This window comes from Lipotes vexillifer, unplaced genomic scaffold (genome assembly GCF_000442215.2).
Source record: "Lipotes vexillifer unplaced genomic scaffold, Lipotes_vexillifer_v1.1 scaffold376, whole genome shotgun sequence".
Lineage (NCBI taxonomy): Eukaryota > Metazoa > Chordata > Mammalia > Artiodactyla > Lipotidae > Lipotes > Lipotes vexillifer.
Window position 1 is genome coordinate 2,075,139 of NW_006785037.1, and position 25,658 is coordinate 2,100,796.

General features: G+C 40.6%; 1 protein-coding gene across 2 annotated transcripts in view; it reads left to right on the plus strand.

Moving 5' to 3' along the window:
- VPS13B (vacuolar protein sorting 13 homolog B) overlaps positions 1-25,658 on the plus strand; it is an 804,491-nt gene that overhangs the window by 745,710 nt on the left and 33,123 nt on the right. For both annotated transcript variants that reach the window (XM_007457167.1, XM_007457166.1), the window contains exons 45-54: positions 5,531-5,794; positions 6,472-6,555; positions 6,733-6,908; positions 7,323-7,493; positions 7,849-8,050; positions 9,165-9,353; positions 12,010-12,156; positions 14,432-14,715; positions 18,293-18,420; positions 18,618-18,817. In XM_007457167.1, the coding sequence (XP_007457229.1) occupies positions 5,531-5,794; positions 6,472-6,555; positions 6,733-6,908; positions 7,323-7,493; positions 7,849-8,050; positions 9,165-9,353; positions 12,010-12,156; positions 14,432-14,715; positions 18,293-18,420; positions 18,618-18,817 (1,845 nt within the window). The remainder of the gene's footprint in view (positions 1-5,530; positions 5,795-6,471; positions 6,556-6,732; positions 6,909-7,322; positions 7,494-7,848; positions 8,051-9,164; positions 9,354-12,009; positions 12,157-14,431; positions 14,716-18,292; positions 18,421-18,617; positions 18,818-25,658) is intronic.

Genomic DNA, 25,658 nt, shown 5'->3' on the forward strand with positions numbered 1-25,658 from the left:
CCTTGCATTGCATTTACCTTTTTGAGAGGAAGTGTCTTCTTCTCCCACAGGAACTAGGAAAGTCCATTTTACATTCCCACTATCATGGAAGGTATATACACATATAACTATATTTTGAGTTGTAGCATTTCTCATCATCATCAAATGAGATTGAGTTCTATATTGGGGCCATTAAAAAAACTTAGCAGAGTACGGACACCAAGGGGGGAAAGCAGCGGGAGGTGGGGGGGATGAACTGAGAGATTGGGATTGACATGTATACACTAATATGTATAAAATAGATAACTAATAAGAACCCATCGAATAAAATAAATAAATGAATAAAATTTTTTTTAAAAAAACTTAGCAGAGCGGGAAAAATTAGAACACAGAAACAGCAATTCGTTTAACCTAGAATGAAGCAAATGGAAAGTGGGTTATACTGAACCCAGGTAATACGAGGTTCTGTTGCATGTGTCAACATTGTAAAAAACCTTTCTAGTCAGTGTTTTTCTGCCTTTCCCCTCTCTCCCTCCCTCTCTGTCTCTTTCCCCCTCTCTGTCTGTCTCTTTCTCTGTCTCTGTCTCTCTCTCTCTCTCTCACACACACACACACACACACACACACACACACACACACACGCAAAAATGTATTATTTCTTTTTAAATTGGATTTTTTTTTATTGTCAGGGTAGATTAACTAACATTCAGATTAGCGCTAGTTAAAGTATGTCAGACAGGATTTCCTCAGTTGGCCAGGTTAGGAAGATAGGAACCAGGCTTCCAGAAGAGCTTCGTAGATTCCTGCCTCCCTCACATCTTCGCTTCTTTCCTGCTACCCCACCTGGGCCTGGAAATTTGCAGTAAACCGCAGCTGCCTAATTATGAAGCCCCATTTGGGGAGAAAAGTGTGTGCAGCTCTCTGATATACCTTAACTGCATCAGTACACCATGGGGCAATGGAGAATTGGCTAAAGCTTGCCTGAACAATGACGTTTGGTTACCTGTACCCTGCCTTTCCTGCACCCCTCTCATTTCCCCAATTCAGTGAAAACTGACCGCACATAAAATTTCTCAGGGGCTTTGTACATTATACCACTACTCATGCACATGTATTTGCTTCCGTGTTTTCCATCCCTTCATTGAGGAAAGCTTTACCACTCTAAAAACCTAAATGTACATATGAATGTATGTATATATATCTGTATCTTTATACATACACTTTTAATCATGGTTAAGATATCATTTTCCAGTGCATCTGGTGCTCTGGAGTTATTCTTTAATATCGCTATTCTTCTTGGCACTGATCTAATAAGAGTTCTGAAACCTGCTAAGTAAAATCATATGTGGAAATCTTCAATACACATCTTTGTGGCTTTGGGGAAAGAGGGGAATTAGTGTGAAACCTGGAAATGTGTATTAAAGAGAAACCCTACATTAAAAAAAATTAAGTAGCTGTCTTCAACTGATAAATTAATCTTGAAATTCTAACCATAATTTTCAAAATAACGGCATTGTAAGTGTTGCCACTTTGAAGAAAAGCAGGCATGGCTTTCACTGAACCCTGCGAGGGGGCAGCCATGAAGAGCCCCACGCCAAGGAGCAGCCATTTTGGATTTTCCTTCATCTAAGTAGCCTTCCCTCCCTGGCCACTTTTAAGGGTTTTCTTTTTATCAAATTTGAAAGCCTATTTAACAGGCTTTTTAGTTCAAAATGAAACTATAAAAACCCACCAAGAGGATCTTTGTCTTTAAACAAAGTGAGTCCCAGATGGTTGCAGAGATTCTGTGGTTTCTGTGAGAGACAGCCAAATCCTCTCCTAAATCTCATGGGGCCCAAAGGTTCTGAAACAAGAGCACTGAGCACACATTGCCAGGCCTGGACACATCGGAATAAGAACAGAGTTAAATACTGCCTCAGAGTTTTCTATTGTTTATTCAAAGTTGGGCAATGCTATGGCGTCATAAGGCTTATCATGAGTGTCTAGTCTACATGTGCTAGAGAAAATCTTGTGTTCATATTTCAGTGGACTTCCATGTTTGTTATTTTGAAAATATTGTTTTAAGAGATTATAATGTCCAGAGTATCTAGGGGAAATGTAACAGTTAAGCATAACTTGGTTTTTACAGATGTGTTCCTTCTAAAGAAAATTCAGAGGAGTAGATAGTTGGAAAATAAATGTTTAAGAAAATGCTAAACCTCACTATTCAAATAATGCAAGTTGAAACAGCAATGACTTTAATTTTTGGTCTGTCAATCTAGCAGATTTGCTTGGGGTAAATAATAGTTCATAGTTGCTCACATTTTTTTGTGTAAATAATAGTTTTGTTTAAAATGATAGTTGCAAAGTACTCCTAATGACATAGGAAAATGTATCAATTAGGATGCTTTCAGCTTGAAGTTACAAAATAGGGTTTTTAATCTTCATAGCAAGCTAAGGAGGCAGATACTATTATTGTTCCTATTTTATGTTTATTATCTCACATAACAAAAAGGAAGAAGGCAGACTCGGATGTTGGTTAGTTAATTAAGCAACTCAGTACTGTATCTGCTTCTCTGCTGTCCTCTTGAATTTGCCTTCCTGTCCTCAAGATGGCTGCAAAAGTTATATCCTCTCCTAACATCTTCCATGGCAGAAAAAAAAAGAAGGGTTTTCCCTTCTCAAATTGTCTCCCTTATTATCAAAGAGTAAAATCTTTCCCAGAGCCTTTTAGCAGTCTTCCCTTTTTATATTATTTGCCAAAACAGAGCTCCATGTTCACCCCTAAACTAATCATTAGCAAAGAGGTAATGGAATTACCACAATTAGCTTGTACCAAACCATATTCTGTTTTCTTAATTAATAGGTATTAATTTTATGAGATACAGACAGGATGGTGATCAACACAGACTCTGGGCCAGACCATCTGGGTAACATCAGGAAAGTTATTCACCATCTCTGTGCTTCTGTTTTTGTCCTTGTTAAGATGAGGAGTCATTGTAGCACCTGTTTTATGTGGTTGTGAAACAGGAGGGAAGGGGGCAGGGCACAACCTTTAAAAGAATGACATAGCCATAGGACATGACAAAGACTGTTTAGAACCAACTGAGTCCAAGATGGCACAAGATTCGACTTCCAGTAGACCTTGAGCCTCATTATACAACTCATTGTGATACATTAGCGTGCTAAATGACACACCTACCAGCACCATGACAGTTCTGAGGCCAACCATAAAAGGTCAAAAAGTGGGCAGTGGCCCAATTCCTGGAAATCCCCACCCCTTCCCCAAAACAGTTGGAATAATCCTCCCCACTCATTAGCCCGTGAAATTACCCAGCCTATAAAAATTGATCACACCACATTTAGAAGCTCTCTCGCCTTCTGAGATGGCCCACACTCTGTCTGTGAGTGTGTTTCTCTCTAAATAAATCCACCTCTTACCTATCACTCCATCTCCAAATTCTTCTGCGACAAAGCAGGAACCTTAAATTCACCAGGAACAGTTGCTGTGAGAATAAAAGAGATAATTTGTGAAAATACTTTGTATTAGTCATGGTTCTCCAAAAAAAAAAAACAGACCCAGTAGGGTGTATGTGCGTATACACACACACATATACATATATACGTACGTAGAGAAAGGGAGGGAGAGATTTATTATAAATTGGCTCACACGATGATGGAGGCTGAGAAGTCCTAATATCTGCCATCTGCAAGTTGGAACACCAGAAGAGCTGATGTGTAGTTCCAGTCCAAAAGCCAGCAGGCTAGTGTACCAAGAAGAGCTGATGTTTCAGTCCATGTCCAAAGGCTGGAAAAGACCAGTGTCCAGCTCAAGCAGTGAGACAGGAGGAGTTCCCTCTTACTCAGGCTCTTTGTTCTTTCATGTCTTCAGCTGATATGATAAGGCCCACCCATGTTCAAAAGAGCAGTCTGCTTTAGTCAGTCTACCAATTCAAATGTTAGTCTCATCTAGAAACACCTTCACAGGCACACCCAGAGTAATGTTTGAGTAAAATATCTGTGCACCCCATGGCCCATTCAAGTTGACACATAAAACTAACCGTCATGTCCTTAGACATACACGCTATACATGTATTACTTAGTATACATTTTATAACCTGGAAAAATATTACAGATAAGGAAAACAGTATGTGACAGTCCTGTCTTCCTCATTCATGGTGAAAATTCATATTACACAGGATTTGCTTTCTAAAAGTATTCACTGCAGAGGAGTAAATTTTGTGTTATCTTTTCAATTTCCACCAATTTGAGAGATATTTCTTAATGCCTGCTCTGAACTATACTCTTAGCTGGATGAAAAGTTAAATAATACATGGGTTTAATGGATAATTCTGTGTGTTTTATAAAGATAATGCTTCTGTGCTGTAAGAAAAACCTGAATAAGATAAAATATAATGAGGCGTCTGAGTTAAAAGTTGTTTGTATTATCAGTTTATACAGAGATTTCGTATTGCATAAGAGTGCCTTGGAAATCAGCCGCAGGGAATAAATTGATCACAATTGTCATCTCAGCTGTGAGAGCTGAAGTCTTGTTTCCGGTCGCCTTCCTTTTTGACTGCTACATTGTTCGATACCATCCACCACCACCTTCCAGTCAGTCTCTTCTCTCGTGGCTTCAGCAACCCTGCATTCTCCTGACACTCCTTCGTCCCTTCTCTGACTTCTCACCCTGAGCCTGTACCTAAAGTCTTGGTCAGTTACTGGGTTTGAGCCTCCACCCTCTTTTCCAGGTAAACTGTCTTCCTGTCCGCACACATTCGTGAGGCTTTGATTTCACAAGTCTTCCATCTCCGGTCCCACCTTCACTCTCAAGCACATGACTAGCCTTTGTAGCTGGGCATGGATCCTGCCTACATGTCTGTCCTTTGAATTCTGCAAACTCAACATGACCAAAGCAAAGTCCCTTCTCTTCTTGGAAGCCCTCTTTTTCTTCTTGTACTCTCTAAATAAGCTAACGATTTCATTTTCTTTCCATTAAAATCAGCATAGTTTACTCTGTCTGAACAAGGCGTACCTTGTTTTATTGTGCTTTGCTCTACTGAGCTTTGCAGATACTACGTTTTCATCAGTTGAAAGTTTGTGGCAACCCTGCAGCAAGCAGTCCAACAGCATTGGCTCGCTTCGTGACTCTGTGTCACATTTTGCTAATTCTCGCAATATTTCAAACGTTTTCATTTATTATTATCTTTGTTACGGTGATCTGTGATCAGTGACCTTTGACGTTACTATTGCAAAAAGATTACAACTCGCCGAAGACTCAGATGATGGTTAGCATTTTTTAGCAAAAAAAAATTCTTTTAATTAATGTATTTAAATGTTTATAGACATAATGCTTTGAATACTTAATAGATTACAGTATAGTGTAAACATAACCTTCATATGCACTGGGAAACCAAAAAATTCATCTGACTCCCTTTGTTGCAATATTTGCTATATTGTGTTGATCTGGAACCAAACCTGCCGTATCTCCAAGGTTTCCCTGTATTTCCAATTCATGGAATCTGAATTGATGAAGTCTTATTGATTGATGGATTGATTGATTGTCTTTCAGATTATCATCTGTGGAAGACAGATTATCTGTAGTTACTTGTGTCAAAGCATAGAACTAAAAGTCGTTCAGCATTACATTGGTCAAGATGGACAAGCTGTGGTCCGAGAACATTTTGACTGCCTCACAGCCAAACGGAAATTGCCTTCGTACATACTAGAAGACAGCGAACTGACCGAGTTGTGTGTGAAGGCCAAAGGAGATGAAGATTGGTCGAGAGACGTGTGTCTGGATTCCAAGACCCCTGAGTATAGTGTCGTCATTCAGGTATGAGAAGTAGTATAATCCAGAATAGAGCAGCTTTAAAATTTTAAATTTCTCGTTATGTTCTTTATTCGGTACAGCACTTAATTTATTAATAAATGATATATACAAAAGACAGGAGGCCTGAAATACTATTAAAAGGCTTTGAATATTATTTCTCAAGCTTTTTCATCCCCATCCCACAACACGTTTGTATCAGTTCCAGTCGTTCTCGTAGCCAAGACTCTACCCCTCCCAGATGGAGATGATTTATATCTTGAAAAAGATTCTGATGCACAAGGGCTTTGGAGGGACGGGAGGGAATAAAGGGTGTCCTCCCCACTTGAGAAGCTTTATGATGATCTGCTACTTTTTTATCTCTTTCTCAATCTCCACCATCATCACTTCCATTCGCATAAAGGACAAATCCTCTCTTTTGTTCTCCCACTCACTCTTATATCACTCTCTCCACATACAAATCCCTTCATCTTTACGGAAAGAATTGGCCCCATTGACTCACTGCACATTCACTTTATGCCATAATGAAGTCTGTTTTTGCTTATTCTTTTCTTTTTAAATGGCTTTTTTCTGTAACTTTAAACTTTTTGTATCCTCCAAATGGATATTATATCTGTGCCTTATTTTGATTAATTAGTAAACTGTTTAGTATTTAATAGAACCCTTTTCTATCTCATGTGCAGGTGCCATCTTCAAACAGTTCTATTATTTATGTCTGGTGCACAGTTTTGACTTTGGAACCCAGCTCTCAAGTGCAACAACGAATGGTAAGTGCTTTCTAATCCTAAAATATGGCATATGACTTTGACCTTTCCTGTTCTGAAATAAATTAAGGTCACAGTGACCCAGGGAAGAGATTTATTACAAGTTTGTTTCAGCGTCAAACAGCTGGAATACTGCAACAAAGCAAATATGAAAGTTGTTCTGTCCTTTTATTTTTATAGATTGTGTTCAGCCCTCTTTTTATCATGAGGAGTCATCTTCCAGACCCCATTATCATACATTTGGAGAAAAGAAGTCTGGGATTGAGTGAAACACAAATTATTCCAGGAAAAGGACAAGAAAAACCGCTGCAAAACATAGAACCTGACCTTGTACATCACCTAACATTTCAAGCAAGGTACTGGGAAAGTCCTTACATTTTCTTAAGAGAGATTCAGTAGAAAAGTAACTTTGTCCTACTGAGGGGGTAAGGGAGGATAGAGTTTTTTGTATGATTTCTTATCTTATGAGAATGTTATTTTTAAATTGCCCTGCCTAGTGTTCTCTTATTCTCTTCTGCAGTTTAGGATAAAATTCAGCCCCTTTGGATATAAATAAGAGGGATGATCAGAAAATGTAATTGACACATAATTTCTGTAGAGGAACAAGAGATCTCCACCCAAGCATTGGGGAGGAAAGGCCACAGCCCAGATAATTCCCCAAACTGTGTCATCATCCCTAAAGCACCAAAAATTGACTCACTCTCACCAAAAAAAATATTGGTTTATAATACATCTGATAATCATTCTTGTTTTTTATTTCCATTTCCTAGAGAAGAAGATGATCCTTCACATTGTGCTGTTCCCATCTCAACATCCCTCATTAAGCAAATAGCCACTAAGGTACACCCCGGAGGCACAGTTACTCAGACCCTTGACGAATTCTATGGGCCAGAAAAGTCCCTTCAACCCACATGGCCCTATAATAAAAAGGACTCTGACAGGTAATGTTCTCTAGCAGTCTTTTTCTACAAACATTTCTCAATATTAAGAAATAATTGACCGTTCACAAAAATCTTAGATACCATAAAAACATTTTAAAAAAGATGTTTGCATGTATCTGTCAGATTCTGAGCTTTTATCACCTAGTAGATGTATTCTGTAGATTGCTTCATTCTTAATCTCAAACATAATTGCATGAAAAGTTTCTTTCTCCTGGATGCAAATTTTGCATTGCATGACTCTGGTGTGAAGAGGTGTCATACAGGAGCGTTGTGTGTCTGGAATCCTTAAACACATTTCATGAATCCTGAAGTCATCATGTTTCATTGAGTCTCTTGGATGTGGTATTTGGCACAGGAATGAGCAGCTGAGCCAGTGGGACAGCCCAATGCGAGTGAAGCTGTCAGCCTGGAAGCCATATGTGAGGACCTTGTTGATAGAGCTGCTACCCTGGGCCCTGCTCATCAATCAATCCAAGTGGGACCTCTGGCTGTTTGAGGGAGAGAAGATTGTTCTACAGGTTCCTGCTGGCAAAATTATTATCCCTCCTAATTTTCAGGTACTATAACTTTTTTTTTAAACTAATAGGAATTCTTTCCTTTCAACAACCAGCTTTTATTCTGAGGTTGCATTTATGTTCTTAACAGAATCAATCAGTTGTGGAAAACTGTCCTCCTAGATGCATATGTAAGGGGTATGGAATGTTCTTTGATATTCAAAGACATCTCAGATGTCTTTTTTTTTTCCCCATCAGCAGTATTCATGCTTGAGTTATCATTAAATTTGATAACTTGTACTAGTTACATTCTCATTTCCATTGTGTATAGGATGTTTGACAAGTATTAGGATTTGCCTGCTCAGGATATGTTAAGAATATAGAGCCGTATTCTGTGCTAACCCACCCCCTAGATATTTTTGTGGTTCTTACAGAAACTCTCAGAGATGTGCAAGATGGATAAGAATTAAAGATTTCTGAACAGCTATTTTTGTCAAGGCCCCTTTTCCTTTATTAGTGGACTTGCCTGTCCATAATCATGGATGCCCCCCGTTAGTGATAACAGCATAGAATCATTAATAACAAGGGAAGAAAAACTTAATTGTAAAACAGAATTTCATAGGAAGATTTTATATTCCATTACAGGAGAACTTTCTTGATAAGGCTAGCCCAGTTCAAGAAGGCACATAAATCTGTAAGAAAATAGAGTACAGGGAATTTCTAAATAAAATGTTTTCCTGATAGGGAATAATTTGAGAGTCCTTTTTTTTTGAACTCCAGTTTATAAACATCTTTACGCAACTGCATTTTTCCTTTTTTTTTTTTAAATAATCATATGATGTTACCTTAAGGAATTGGAATGTTGACCTACATGTACGTAGTGTTGCATATTATTCTTTTGTCAAATGAAATGAAACCTTCAGTTTTTAAGCCTTTGGTATATAGGGGAGTCACAGTTTAGATTGATGTTTCTTTTCCCTCCTTCAATAAATATGAATTCCATTGTGATTCAGAGAAAGCACTGGGAACTAAAATAAAATGTATGTTGCCATTACAAAAAAAAAGGGATTTGGTTGCCTAAGTAGACCTATTACATAATATAAAAAATTCCTACGAATTGAGGTAAAAATATCAAAGTTAAGAAAAATACTTTATAATTGAGGCATTACTTTTCCAGGAAGCTTTTCAAATTGGAATATACTGGGCAAATACAAACACTGTGCACAAGTCAGTAGCAATTAAACTGGTCCATAACCTGACATCTCCAAAGTGGAAAGATGGAGGTAACGGTGAAGTTGTGTCATTGGACGAAGAAGGGTTTGTTGCTGCCGAAATAAGACTTGGTGCTTTCCCAGGACATCAGAAGGTAAGATCAAAGTCGATAAAAGTCTGTGTGGCTCGGGGGATAGCATGCCATCCCTTCAGCCTGTTTAAAATGAGTCTACCCTTTTCTTTTTTAATCCCTTTTTGGTATTACTTGTTCCAAACAATTTTTAACAGTGTAACGTGATTTCTTAGACCTCTCTGTTTTACAGTCGTTTCTTTTTTCCTTTGCTAGTGATAAAAGCTGTGTCACATAGTTTATCCAATAACCTCTCTATTTCAGAACACTCAGCAGTCACTTGATTTATTGTATGTAGGGGAAAAAAGTGAACTTATTCCAAAATATCCACAAGTTGTACTTGGCCTCCTTGTTTTAGAGCAGGAGGTAGAGCTGCTAACATTTCTGAGTATTGAGTGAAAGGACAAAGGCTCCTGCAGCAAAGGTTATATTTCTGGAAAGGGCATCCTGAGCAAAATGATGTGGAGTTGTATTATTGAACAGCGGACTGGTACTCATGTTTATGAAGATGAATACAAAAAAAGAAAAATGAAAAAAATAGTTATTTAACTAAATATAAGTGGTATGTGATTTTCAACATGAATCTTTTCTAAAGTAGTATATGAAAACCAGTTAAGCTGAATAATATAGTAACAAATCACATTAAACTGTATGTATGAAGTAAGTATCATAGTGTACCATGTAGAAATCTCATGCTGTACTTGATGATATCTTCGTTATTTTAGCTGTCCCAAATCTGAAAAAGAAGGGATGCTTCATCAGAGTAGTATAATTCAGAATGACCTTTCTCTGGGGAGAAGCTAGATTTTGACAGGCATCTTCAAAGAGCCTCCTGAGAAAAGTTAGGGTCATTTGGTGACTCTTTAAAAATAAATTTCTCTGATACAAAGTAGTAGGTCTTCAGTATTCAAGGCTGGTATCCATTTCCTCAAAGTTGTCTGGGCAACACATGTTTATGCTCTGCCGGCCAAAATACTGTAACGCGGGTGTAAATGGCAAAGAGCTGTAAGCGTGAATCACCCAAAGTTGAATAGTTGTAAGTTGAGAACTACCATCAAAACCTGGAAAAAAAGTTATGATATACAGTCAAACACCCAGTACCTCCAGCACCTCACAAAGTGGCCACAGCAAGTGCGAATAAATGTTAGTGAAGGAATGAATGAACTGTTGGAAAATATAATATTATTATATTTATATCTCATTATTCTCTAGTAGTGATTCTCAAACTTCTTAGTCTTTGGACCCCTTTACACTCTTAAAAGATACCGAGGACCTCCAAAAAACCTTTTGTTTATGTGGATTATATCTATTGGATATTTATCAAATTAGAAATTAAAACAGAAAATTTTAAACACAAAAATTCACAAATATACATTTCATTAGCCATGAGCATGATGACATCATATGTCATATAGCCTCTGGAAAACTCCACTGTACGCTCATGTGAAAATTAGAGTGAAAAAGACAAATAGCATCTTATTATTATTTTAAAATTAGTTTTGACCTTGGGGCCCCCTGAAAGAATCTCAAAGACCATCTCCTCCAAGGGTTCCCAGACCACACTCTGAGAACTTCTGTCTGGACGTTACCACTTGCTAGATGGATATCTTTAGGCAAGTAATACCTTCTCTGAGCATCAGTTCCTCATACAATGTGATAGGACAATGAGATGATACACACCGTGGTTAAGAGCAGCACCAGGGAACCAGTCTGCATGGTTTCTAATTCCAACCCTTAGACCCTCTTTATCTTTGTGACCTTGGGCAAGTTGCTTACCTCTTTGTGCCTCGTTTTTTCTCTTCTGTAAAATGGGGATAATATAGTAGCTACCCCATGTGGGTGTAGTGAGCATTCTGTGAATTAATATGCATAAAGTACTTTCAACAGGTGGAGCTGTTACTATTTTCTTCAACTGTTACTATGAGGGTCAGCTGTTACTATTTTCTTCAACATTGTCATCATTATTTAAGTTCTCAGAACTCCCCTTGGTCCAGGTACACATTCAGTGAGATAGCTGCTAGGGTGAGCATGAGGAGAAGGGGAATGCTCTGTTGAGTTCTTTATGTTGAAAAGGATAAGTGACATCTGTTCATGTATAAGTGCTTTATAAATAAATATTTTGTGAGGGAATTGGTTTAATAACTTGAAAACAAGTCTCTGTCACTATACAATAGCAGGAAAAGTAGCCGGTTTGCTAAAGCACCCTGTTGAAGAGTAAATAGTGACCCGTTTTAGGGACCAAGACAGTTTTGAGACTGAAAGGGAACTCTACTAAATCCTCTGAAGCAGAAGATAAAATGGATACTGTCCTGTGCAAACCAATGGATAAAATGACTTTTAAAAATAATCAAGAGGTTTTTATATGCCATATGATTTTTTTTCCCTTTGAAAGCACCCACTTAAGTATCAGATTTAATTTGAATTTATGTATTATGTTCTGTTGTTTAGAAGTTGTTAATATTTTCATTAATTGATGAAATACATGATTGGTGAGTCAAAGTACTCTAAAGATTGGACAGAATAAACAAAAAAACAGTGGTTAGATGCCATGAAGTAGGTGGCAGTGCCTTAACTGTATGCGCCTCTTCCATCTTTGTCAAGGGGAGTGCTAACCTTCTCTCCTTTCATACAACACCCATATAATATTTTAAAAATTACTCTTTCCTCAATTGTCCTGCAGTTATGCCAGTTCTGCATTTCCTCCATGGTACAGCAAGGCATACAGATTATTCAGGTTGAAGACAAAACTACAATAATCAATAATACACCGTATCAGATATTTTATAAACCACAGTTGTCTATCGCCAGACCCCACTCTGGAAAGGAGGTAAGCAATTCAAAGATGATTGTTTTGTCTAAGTTTTCATAAATCAGTAATAATTATTATCAACTTTTTTTTAACCTGGAACAAATCAAAAGCTAACACTGAATATAGGTAAAGATTCATTTATTTTTGCTTTCATTAAAACCGTGGATGCCGGGCTTCCCTGGTGGTGCAGTGGTTGAGAGTCCGCCTGCCAATGCAGGGGACACGGGTTCGTGGCCCGGTCCGGGAAGATCCCACATGCCGCGGAGCGGCTGGGCCCGTGAGCCATGGCCGCTGAGCCTGCGCGTCCGGAGCCTGTGCTCTGCAGCGGGAGAGGCCACAACAGTGAGAGGCCCACGTACCGCAAGAAGAAACACACACACACACACACACACACACACACACACACACACAAAACAAAACAAAACAAAACCATGGATGCCATGATGAGCACTTCCAAGGTACTTAATGAGGAGACATCCTACCAAGCAGGAGATCCGGACCCACTGGCAGCTGGGTGCTGCCGGCCCCATCTGCCCCCGAGGCTGCAGCGCTCTTTGCCAGAGCTCACTAACACAAGGCCCCGCCAGTGGGAAGCGGGCCTGAGGACTGGCTCAGAGGCTCCTGGAAAAGAACATCTGCCTCGCAGGCCACCATGCCTGGAGGAGCCCTGTGTGAAGAAGGCTCAGCCCCAGCGGAGCCCCAGATCTGGGAGCGCTCAGCTCTGTGTCCACGAGGAGAGGAAATGTGAAAATGTACCAGCTCATTTATGTTAACGTCTCTATGGCAGAATATGTGGAAAATGAATCCAAGAAGGATTTTTTTTATTCAATTCTTTATACAGTTCAGATGAACAGTTTTATTTTAAGAGAGTAAGGAGATATTTTAAAAGGATTTGAAAACAGAATATGCTAAGTGGTATCTATTGTTTTACGCTATTGAAACCATCATATAGAAAAGTGTTATTTTTCTTTACTTTCATCTGAATTTATTGTTAGCCCTTACTTTCAGCTCCTAAAAATTACATTAGAGCAATACAGTAGGATGAAAGTCTTATTCTTCTAAGCCTACAGTGCATTATAGTATTTATAAAAATGTCAGAGTAATAGCATTTCATCTTGGTTCGTTGAAGTATTGATAAAATAAATAGGTGACCAGAAGTACCCTGGGAAATAGAGGTCAACAGTAATTGCATTGTGGGCGAGGATTTGAGGGAAGATCCAGCATGAGCCCTGATAATTTTCCTGCTTCTCCCCACCCTAGGGCTTCCTGAGGCATTGGGTCAGGGTTTTCGACACTGACACTTCCTCATCTGAAGAGGGGCATAATTTTGCACTCCTTGCAGGTTTTAGGTGAAGGTTAAATGAGGTAATATGAGTAAAAAGGCTGGGCACTCAGGAAAGGAGAATTGCCAGCAGTCACCTCAATACCAGCATCACAATGGGCTCCTTGAGAGAAGGGGAAGGGCCCCCATCCTTTCTGCAGCTGAGGGGGCCCCCTTTTTCAACCCTGACCCTGCTTCGGGCAGGTGTGGGAATTGTTTAAAGACATGGTAATCCCTACCCTCTCAGGGAGACTGTCTGGGACAGTGGGAGAAACAGCCAAGAGCGAAGGAGGAAGCCTGGCTGCTGGCTAGGCTTTGCCACACACTGGCTTTGTGATGCTGGACAAATCATCTGCACTCTGGGAAGCAGCTTCCTCAGCTGTGAAAGAGGAGGGCCAAATAAATTATCTCTAAAGGTCCTTTTTATGTCTACAATCCTGAGACTCTCTAATGTGCCAGAAACGATGTGGAATTCCAACAGAGGGTTGGAGATCAGAGTGTCCTGCTCCCTCAGGATGAGCCTTCAAAAAAATTTGTCTTCTGAGCCCCCAGTTTACCCTTCTGTATCTCATTCAGATCTCTTCTGCCCAAGGTCCCCCGGGGTGCCACCCTCTCAGTCCAGCCACACCTCTCTAGGAGGACTCCCTCCCAACAAACAACATTTCTACCGCATGGCATGGCTTTTCTTTGCAGTACCTGGGGGTATTGAGAACTTTGCATCACCTTTGAAGTCACACCAGTTTTATCATGTTTCATTATGCCTAGAAAAGCCGACCCTGTTCTTCCTGCTCCTTGTAATTGTCTCATTAGAGCTTTCTCATGGGAACAGGATTTCTAATATTCCCATGTCCCCCACCTGGCCACCTCCTGAGAATATATGTTATGGTTTCTCAGAAGCTGTGCTGTAAAAAGTGTAACTTCTCTGTATGACTGTAGTAACTGCTCTCTCTGCATTGTCTTTTCTTTCTTCAGTATTTTCATGTTCCAGACAGTGCTACTTTCAGCATTTGCCCAGGTGGCGAGCAGCCTGCTGTGAAATCCAGCTCCCTTCCTTGCTGGGACTTAATGCCTGATATCAGTCAGTCAGCGCTGGATGCATCTCTGCTTCAGAAACAGATCTTGCTGGCCTTCTCTCCTGCCGCAGTTGCCGACAGCTCACAGTGCTGGAGCCTGCCAGCTCTAGTTAGACAAGAGTTTCCCAGACAGAGTGTGTCAGTGCCCTTCGGGAACTATAGGGAAAATGGATTCTGTACCAGGTATTTTACATTTATGTGAATGTCCTTCTTTGCTTCATCCAGGTGCCGGGAGAAATAGGAGAATATCTGCAAATGCTCACCACACGTAAAATTAGGTTTTGCTTTTATTTTTCATGGCTTCTAGATTTTGTATACAACTGGGCAAATGTTATGATCACACATGGGTTGTCCCAGTGTACTACTGGTGAGATTTTTCCCTTATGCAGCTTCTACTAGGGGGAAATGTGATGTTTGTATCGTAGAATAGCAGAAATCTATCATAATGAAAAGATCACCTTCTTTTATGGCTTCTTAGCCTCTGTCAAGTGATAAGAAATAAGGGTTAAAATATGAGAGAGTCAAGTTGGAAAACCTTTTCTTTTCCCATATTTTACTTTTACTTCAAAATGGAATTTTTCTCAAGTCATTAAGAGAGATAACCTAGATAAACACAAGTCACAGAAGACTCTGTTCTGTGGTTGTTCCTGCACGCAAGTTACTCCAATTACCAATTACCAATTATGCAAATAGCAACCACAGAATCAAGCCAGAGACATGTAATGGTTTGTTCATACCGGACTTTTATTTTGCGGTCGTTTTGCATGCAATATGTCCTTTCTGTAGCTGTCAGGAATAACTTATTTATGGTATATATTAAAAGTACAAAAGAAAACATATTGTAACCTTATGAGAGGTACCTTTTTTCATGATTATGAATTTATAGACTTTATTTGAGATTTTAGCCATCTTAACTTTGATGTATATAGAGATTTCTAGTAGTAATATTTTAAAAGATAACTTCCTAACTCGAGTTATCCTTAATAGTAAGGCTCTGTTCCCTACACTTTCACAACACTCACAAACATCCATGATTTTATAAACACTTTTCACCCCTAACTCGAGAGGAATGTTTGTCCTTATGTTCTGGTTGGAGAAGTTAAGTGTGGTGAGTTTTTTTATTTTTAATTAAAACAAACTTGGGACTTCAGCGCAGTGGTTAAGAATCCGCCTGCCAATGCAGGGGACGTGGGTTCGAGCCCTGGTTCGGAAAGATCCCACGTGCCGCGGAGCAACTAAGCCCGTGCGCCACAACTACTGAGCCTGCGCTCTAGAGCCGGTGAGCCACAACTACTGAGCCCGTGTGCCACGACTACTGAGCCTGCGCTCTAGAGCTCACGAGCCACAACTACTGAGCCCATGTGCCACGACTACTGAAGCCCGCGCGCCTAGAGCCTGTGCTCCGCCGTAAGAGAAGCCACCGCAATGAGAAGCCCGCGCACCGCAAAGAAGAGTAGCCCCCGCTTGCTGCAACTAGAGAAAGCCCGTGTGCAGCAACGAAGACCCAATGCAGCCAGAAATAAATAATAAATAAATAAACTTATTAAAAAAAAAACTTATTGTTTCCAAAGCAGGGTGGGGGGAGGGATAAATTAGGAGGCTGGGAATTAACATATGCACACTACTATGTATAAAATAGATAACCAACAAAAACCTACTGTATAGCACAGGGAACTATACTCACCGTTATGTAATAACCTATAAGGGAAAAGAATCTGAAAAGAATATATGTATATAACTGAATCGCTGTGCTGTACACCTGAAACTTACACAATATTGTAAATCAACCATACTTCAAAAAAAAATTTTTTTTACATCTTTATTGGAGTATAATTGCTTTTCAGTGGTGTGTTAGTTTCTGCTTTATAACAAAGTGAATCAGTTATACATATGTTCCCGTATCTCTTCCCTCTTGCGTCTCCCTCCCTCCCACCCTCCCTATCCTACCCCTCTAGGTGGTCACAAAGCACCGAGCTGATCTCCCTGTGCTATGCGGCTGCTTCCCACTAGCCATCCATTTTACGTTTGGTAGTGTGTATATGTCCACGCCACTCTCTCACTTCGTCCCAGCTCACCCTTCCCCCTCCCCGTATCCTCAAGTCCATTCTCTAGTAAGTGTTATTTTGAGATAATTGTAGATTCACATACAGATATAGGAAATAATACAGAGAGGTCTCATGTATCCCTTACCCAGTTCCCCCATCTTGCAAAACTCAACTATAATATCACAACTGGGATATTGGCGTTGATACAATCAACATATAGAACATTTCCATCAATTAAGTGTGGTAAGTTTAATAAGGAAGTATTTTTGAAAGCAATGTGAACCTATGTATAGAAAACAAAACTCATTTTTAAAACTGAGAGACAAAATGTAAAATAAAACACTTAGAAATTAAGTTTAAAATTCTAAGATTTTATTAATATAATTTAAATCTTTATCTGTACATATTAAGCTAGATATTACATTGGAAGTGCCATATTTCAGTCTTGGCCCCAGCTCTTGGCTATCGGCAGAGCATCCTCCGTGGCTGGCTTGCCCGGCTCTTCCACAGGTAGGCTGGGAGAAGGACCTCGGCACTAATGCAGAGACTGGCGCTCAGAGAGCGTTCCGTCTCCTCTCCGCCCCCCAGTCCAGCAGCGCACATGTCATGGTGTTAGTTAGTTATTAATATGATTTCCCCAAATGCTAATCGACAGTTCACCTTGACATTTCAGACAAATACAGGCTTTGGGAAGAACTCCCACCGGCGAGCAGAATAGGTAATGAATGGGAAATTCTTTAGTGTGTCATTGACCCCTTATCATAAGTGGAAACTGAGGGCCACATTTGGCAAATATCTGATTTCTCTGATTAATTTCAACAATCGGTCCACAGAATTTAAGCTTCAGAGAGAATTTTCTTCCTGCTTTGTTATGAAATACTTTTTGGTAGTCTCTAAGTCTAAATTGGAGCCTTTCTCTCTGTCCATTGTAGAGGTCAGCCTACGGCCACACAGCAGTTTCTCTGAGGCCAAATAGTAAATACAGCTTTGCTCTTCGTAGTCAAAATGGAGATCCTGTAAAGCATGATGATTGGCAAAAATTGACAACAAACATATTGAGCATACCTACCTTTAGAATTAAAAAAGAGCAAGTACCCAGATTCTCTAGTCGTCCTTCTAGAAGCACATCGACTCCTCCTTTGCCGAAATTCACCAAGCGCCTTTGAGGAGGAAAAGCTAGCACAGGGATATCTGTAATTCTCTCCGAGTGGTAGGAGTTATGGGGGTTTTATTTTATTTATATTTTTAACTTAATTTTATATTTTTAATTTTTATTTTATATTGGAGTATAGATTAACAATGTTGTGTTAGTTTCAGGTGTACAGCAAAGTGATTCAGTTATACATATTCTTTTTCAAATTCCTTTCCCATTTAGGTTGTTACAGGATTGAGCAGAGTTCCCTGTGCTATACAGTAGGTCTTTGTTGGTTATCTGTTTTAAATATAGTAGTGTGTATATGATCTTTCACACTTTTTTGAATATTTTATGACAAAAATGTTTACTACTGTCAGAAAAAATCAGTAAACCTATCATTAGTGTTTGGCAGGTGATAGGTAAGTGGATGACCATCCATTCTCTGGAAAACATTTCCTCTGATGTATAAGAGAGAAGGCGTTATAGAGGTTCTGAATATTGCAAATCCAAATAAACATGTATCAGGAGAGAAAGCATGCTTTTTTTCCTAAACGATTTCCATCCTTTGATTCTGTTCTAGGGCTATAGCACTGACATATCAAGAGCACTTTGGAGTGACTTATTTAACCCTCTCAGAAGACCCTAGTCCTCGAATAATTTTCCACAACAGATGTCCAGTCACAGTACTTATAAAGGAAAATACTAAAGGTATATGTTATAGTATTGAATTTAAATAATACAAAACCTGTATTGTTTTTGGAGGTTTTTGACTTCGTAGTTACCTGTGACCCTTAAATAAAAGTGAGCTTCTTTGAGAAGTTTCTCTTGCCCCATTACGTTTAGTATCCCCAGGTCTTTTTCTTCAAGGCCTAAGTCTGCATATGCCTTTCTTTTTTCAATTTTAGATATTCCAAAGTGTGAGGTTTATTGCAGAAGAATTCCTCCTGAGTGCTCAATTCATCATGAGCTGTATCATCAGCTTTCCAGTTACCCAGACTGCAGGACCAGAGACTTACTCCCCAGCCTCCTTTTGAGAGTAGAATTGCTGGAGGAAATGACGAGTGAGTGGAGCGACGCCATCGACATCAACAATCAGGGAACACAGGTCAGTGAGCCGCGAGGGTTCCTGCCAAAGCCCAAAGAAACAGTCCCTTTTTAAGGTTTTGGTGGTTGTCTGTTTCTAAACATAGTTTTCTAAATGCTGAATGTCTTGTCTCTGTGTGAGGGCACATGTGTATCCACTTTTACATCCTCAATGGGCTATAAATTCTCAAACCCAAGTATGTATCTCAAAGCGTACTTTGCAACTGTTTATGAGAGGGGAGCACCAGTTAAGCAAGCCCATCTTGGATCTAAATCCAGGTCAAAAATGAAATAAAATTGTTAATCTTCTTTACATGGAAGGTAATCTAACTGTCCAGATCTTAGGACAATCATATTGTCAAGCCTAGATTAATCACCTCTTTTGAAAATTCGCTAAGTGTAAAATATACATATTAATCCTAGTAGTGCGTGAAACTTTGCAAATATAAGCACAGTTTTAAAAACCTGAACAGATCAGATGTCCTGATTTGTCTCTTACTCTGGATGTTAGTGATACTATTTTTCTTGAAAATGGCACAGGAGCCTAGCGTTTCCTTTCTGCTCTACTTAAAATTTGCCATTTTTCAGTACAATTCAGTGGCATTAAATATATTCACAATGTTGTAAAACCATAACCACTATCTTATTTCCAGAAATGTTTTGTCATCCTGAACGGATACTCTAAACCCATAACTCCCCATTCTCCCCTCTCCCCAACTCCTGGTGACCTCTATTGTACTTTCTGTCTCTGAATCTGCCTACTCCAGGCATCTCATGTAAGTGGAATCATACAACATTTGTCCTTTTGTGTCTGGCTTATTTCACTTAGCATAATGTTTTCAAGGTTCATGCATGTTGTAGCATGTGTCAGAACTTCATTCCTTTTTATGGCTGAATAATATTGTGCTGAACTTTTTAAAAGTCCTTTCACATATATTAGTCCATTTGATCTTCACAACAGGCTTATGAAGTAGGTCCTACTGTAATGGTTACAACACACATATTAAAGTTATAAATGTACTTACAGTGATAATAATGGTTATCATTTAATAAGTGCTTAATGTATGCTAGGCATTGTGCTAAGCACTTTACATTCATTCTTACTTAACCTTTGCAGCAGCCATACGAGATAGGGACTGTCACCTCCATGTTACAGAAGTGAAAACTGAGATCTCCAGAAGGAGCATGGCCTAATTCCCATGTGTTCCGAGGGAAGGGACTGCGATTTTATCCAGACCTGCCTGACTCCATAGCATGAGCTATGAATGGTACTTCCTTACCTGGAATTCCTTAACTGCCCTCTTCCCCAGTCCTGCTGGCTCATTCTCTCTCATCTCTCAAGGGATTCTCTCCCTACACCCCTGTGAAGGCTCCTGCCCACCCCCCTGGGACCCTCTACATACTCACACAACATTTGTAACATTTAATTGCATTCATTTCTGTAAATGATTTCCTACCAAGTCAAGATTCCTGGCAGTCAGACGTGTGCCTTATTCATCCACAGCCTACAGCAGAGTGCCTGCCAACATAATGAGATCGGAATACATATCAAACAGATAAATGAATGACTGAATGAATGAAAGAGAAGATGAGGTTGCCAGGAGAGGTCTTACAAAGGAGGAGGAGAGGGTCCCAGGCCTAACCTTGGGAAACTCCAACATGTGAGTGTCACGCAGCAACAGACTGAGAAGGATCAGGAGAGTGGCTGGGCGAGAACCTGGGCAGAAACAGGAAAGCCCCCGAGAGAGAGAGTTTACAGGATGGCAGATGGTGGGAAGAGGGCAAGCAGGGTGGCCACTGGAAGTTACAGGTTCAGAGGGAGTGGAAGTGAGGGAGTGCAGGGACGGTGAGAAGTGTTCTTTCAAGAAGCATGGCTGTGAAGCAGATGAGATCAGTGGGGAGGAAGCCCTTCATATGCTGCAGGAAAGGAGTCAGTCGAGGAGACATGAAAACAGGAGCGAGGAATTGCCAGAGAGACAAGTCCAAAGCATGGGGAGTGTAATTCTACTTGAACAGAAGGGCCACGCCCTCTTCTCTGTTGGCAGAAAAGAGTTGGGGATGGGCACAGGTGTAGGTAGAGATCTCAGGAGGGATGGACTGGGAAATGGAGTGAAGTGATACCCACTGGCCTTAAGTTTATTATGAAGTGTGGAATGAAACATCTGCTGAGAGACAGAGGGAAAGGGGTGGGGGCCTGGGGAGAGCGTAGCTGTGGAAACAGGTGAAGGACATGGCCGGGGACAGGTGCAAGAGGGACCCCACTCACCTGGGAGACCTGCATTTGTGGTTCCCCAAACTACTGAGTGGTGTGATCTCCATCCACAGTGCTCATGTGATGAACAGTGAAAATCTGCTGGGTCTGTGCAGCCTCAGAAGACGTGCCCCGTCTCAGTAATTTACAAAATAAGTATCACCAGCTTCTCAAGGGTCCCTGAACTCCCCTGCATCGGTTTGAAGATGTTTGAAACCTTGCTTATATATGTCTAGGGAATTCTTTACAATAGGCATTCTGCCTGCCAAACCTTATTTTGGGGATTCCTGTTCACTCTAAATTTCCTCAAACCTTTGTAGTCAGGGACACTTCAAAGCTGAGAGGAGGTACCGTTTCCAACACCCTTATCATCCCTGGTCCGAGGACCCAGCAAAGTCTCATGTTCCCATTAATCTTTGAGGAGCTGTGTGCCATATGTCCCGCAGACCACGGTTTACTTCCTATTCTGGAGGAAGATTTGTTTCAGGCCCTCACTGGCATCTCCTCAGTAACACACCAGGGCATATAAATCACTGGGGAGCTTGGGGAGCTGCGTCCTCTGATGAAAGGAAACAGCCCTTCTGTAGGAGGGAGCTTGTCTTCCAGGAGCCTTTCCTCAGCCCTGGGTCACAGGCACATGATGTGAATTTCAAAGCTGACCTAAAAAAAGCAGAATTAATTAAAAAGAAAAAAAAAAGCAGAATTAAAACACCGTAAAATCTCCATTATGCCCCAAGGAAGAAAACTCCTTTAGCTTTTGTCAGTCATAGAGATGCCCCTGCCTTGGTCATGTAAATAAGACCGTGTCATGTTGTATAATTTTGACGTGGAATATGAGAAGGAATATGCAGACAGTAACTTTATGGTTACACAAAGAAGTATTCTTTGGATCAAGAGTTAACTAGAAGACCTGAGAGCGTGTCGGCCACAAAATTCTGATGGGGGTGGGTTTTCTGGGGCTCTGTCCCTGGCTCACACCTGGTTAGAAGACATCTCAGCCAGAGGCCCCGCAGTGGCAACTGGTGCTCTTATCCCTAATGACAGTGGGTGGGAGCCTGACTTCAGGGAGGAAAAATCTTTAGATTCTCAATAAGTAAGTGAAATGAAAAATAAGCTTATGTTGATAATTTTAAGTCATAATTTTGATCCTATCAGGGAAATACTTTAGAATCCTGTCACAGTGTATGGGATTTCAATTGCTGATAGTTCAAAACCTTATTTTCGTCCAAGTTAGGCAACTTCCTTTGGAAAAACTGAAAACAAAAAAAGGTACACAGAAAACATAGTAGTTACTTTTTTACTAATATAGAGATTGAGAAACATTGCTTCAGTCGTTCAATCCACAGGACTTCTTGAGATTAAATATGCGCCAGACATTATAACCTGGTGCTGGGACTACATAAAATACAGTGAACAAAAATGGAACACAGCCCTTTCCCTCAAGGAGACCATGTGTGGAGGGGATAGATGATAAGCAAGTAATCCCATGGGTCGTTGTACTGTTGTGAACTCTGGTAACAGCTCTGCAGGAGAGGCGGGTACAGGTGTGCTGTTATACGGCAGACTAATTTGAGAGGCCAAGGAGTGTGTCAGTGGGTAAGAGACCTGGCATCTATGCCTTAAAGGAGGAACAGGCATTAAGTATTAGACGAGAGAATGGGAGATTTTTCTTGGCAGAAAGAACAATGTGTTCAAAGCTTTGGTGCTCAGAGAGGGAACATCGGCCTTTCAGGGATCTAAATGCCAGTGTGGCCCTAGTGCCAGATGAAGGAAAAGGGGGTGAGAGAGGAGGCTAGTGAGGCAGTTCAAGGCCAAACCTGGCAAGATGCTGTAGCTCCAATCAAGGATTTGGGGTTTTATCTTAAAAGCCACGGGAAGTGATTGAATTGTTTATGAAAAGCAATTTCTGAGCCAAAGAAGAACGAGCAGTTTGAACCCCAAAAGGCAGATTAAAATTATCTCTTTGCAGGTGAATTCTCTTCTACAAAGATCCAGTAAATTCTCATGATCTTTGACTCTTTTTTTTTCTTTTTAATTTATTTTATTTTTGGCTGTGTTGGGTCCTTGTTGCTGTGCGCGGGCTTTCTCTAGTTGTGGAGAGCAGGGGCTACTCTTCGTTGCGGTGCGCGGGCTTCTCATTGTGGTGGCTTCTCTTGTTGTGGAGCACGAACTCTAGGCGTGCGGGCTTCAGTAGTTGTGGCACACGGGCTCAGTAGTTGTGGCTCACGGGCTCTGGAGCACAGGCTCAGTAGTTGTGGCACACAGGCTTAGTTGCTCCTCGGCATGTGGGAATCTTCCCAGACCAGGGCTCGAACCCGTGACCCCTGCATTGGCAGGTGGATTCTTAACCACTGCACCACCAGGGAAGTCCTCATGATCTTTGACTCTTAACAGAAGTGTTTAGTGGGGTCAGCATCATTGCTGTTCTCTTCTCCTGTAAGCTCTGTACCATTTACAAAGTGCTTTCACATCCAGTCTCCATTCTTTCATTCACTTATTCAACCAACTTTTACTGAGGACCTATCAGGGGCCAAACCCTTTGCCCTGAATAATGTATAATTCCCACCTTCAAGGCACCTGCATAGCTAAATAAATGCAGTCGAGTGTAGTAAGCCCTAAGATAGAGGATTTGATCACTGCAAAAACTCTAAGATAGTCGGGGCAGTCATTTTGATGTTTATGTTACTGATGAGAGGATTGAGGCTTAAAAAGTAATCCAGTAGGTGGTTTATAATTAAGCAGCATCAGGCTGGAACCTGGGTCTGCTCACATGTGGCTCAGTCTCGTTTTTCCTATACCAAGCTAAGAGCACTGTCTGTCCTTTGGAGTCCTGCCCTGGCTACAAACATTTCCACCTGAAAGTCGATGAAAGCACAGGTTAGAAGAGGTTTTCTAATTTCCCCTTTTACCTAGAGCAAGAGTCCCTTCCATGACATCCCACCCTAGAAGATTCCCAGTGTCATAGTCATGGCCTATTCCAGCAGTGACTATGAGAAAGTTTCTGCTTATATCAAGCTGAAAACTATCCCTCTGTAGGATCCATTCATCCATCCTTGTTTAACCTGCTGAGGCATCACAGAGTATTTACTTCCCCTTTAATAGAGCAACACCACAGTCATTTGAAGGCAGCTTCAACATCTTCTCTAACTGTTCCCTTATCCAGGCCAAACGTTTCTGGTTCCTTGAATCATTCCTTCAGCAAGTGTGATTTCCAGACCCATCACCACAGTTACCCTGCCTGAACACACTAGTGTGTTATGTTCCCTTTTAAAAATCTGGCAGCCAGAATTATACATGCTATTCCAAATGTGGTCTAACCAGCTATTACCTCCCTATGCTTCCATTAATAAATGAGAAGATTGAGTTAGCTTTTTATTAACGAGTTCAGACTGTTTGTTATTATTGAACTCGTGGTCAGCCACATCCCCCAGATCTTTATCATATGACTTGCTGTACAGTTGACTTTTTTAACCCAATGACAGGACTTAACATTTACCCCCCAGTAAATTAAATCTTGTTGCTATTGGCCTAATCCACTTGTTGAAATCACTTTAAAAAAAATTGTGATGCTGTCATCCAACATACTTAAGTATCCCTAGTAGCTTTATGTCATCTATAGATGTGGTGAGCATGCATTCTACATGTTCATCCAAGTCATTAATAAATATGTTGAACAGGACAGGTCCAAGGTCAGCATGCTGCAGTGAATCACCAGACACTTCCCTAATGCGTGGGTTCGATCAGCCACTAACACACCAAACTGTACTGTCATTTAGCCCACATTTCTTAAATAAGAAAATGTGTCTAAAAGCACTTTTAAGCTATACTGTATAAGATATCTTATCTTGCTTGCAAGAATATCGTGAGACACTTTGGTAAATGCCTTGATGAGCCAGAACTCAAATGTGTAATCAGTCCCTTTGGTGCAGATCAGACAGGGGTAACCCTGAGCACTAATGCTTAAAGGGCCTGTAGTCATTTTCAGAGATATCATTAGCATCCATCCCAAAATGTTTACATAGAGAAGAAGTTGTCGATCCAAGTGAGAATCTGCCTTATAAAATGTGTAGTGCAGATGTTTTGGCTTCTTGCTTACTTCAGTCGCCTCCCTCACCCCCCCATATCAGGGCCAGAAGAGATATCAGCAAGTTGACACCCAATTGTAACATCTGCCAAGTATCTTGGTTGAGAGTCTCCTATGTGTTTACAGTTTGTTCTGGTTGAGTCACCGTTGCTTCCCAAGATACTCGGGAGTAGGGATTTCCCTAAAATATTTTTCAGTAAGTATACAGAAGGAAGAATTACACCCAGAATATCTGTTATTTTCTTCTCATCCTTATCCAGTCGTTCCTACCTTAAAAATTTTCCCCCCTTCTTTTCCTCTCTGGGAGATCTAATTCATCTCTGAGCTTCAGCTACCATCTGTGTCACCCAGTCACTCCCAGGTACCTGTCTCAGGCCCCCACATCCCTCCCAAGCTCCAGCTCTGTGTTTCTGGCCACCCACCAGACATCTCTGCCTGAAAGACCTGCAGTCACCTCAAACCAGTGTCATCATCTGAAACCAATGGGATCATTTTCCATCCCCCGAGCCAGCTTCTCCTAGAGTCTCT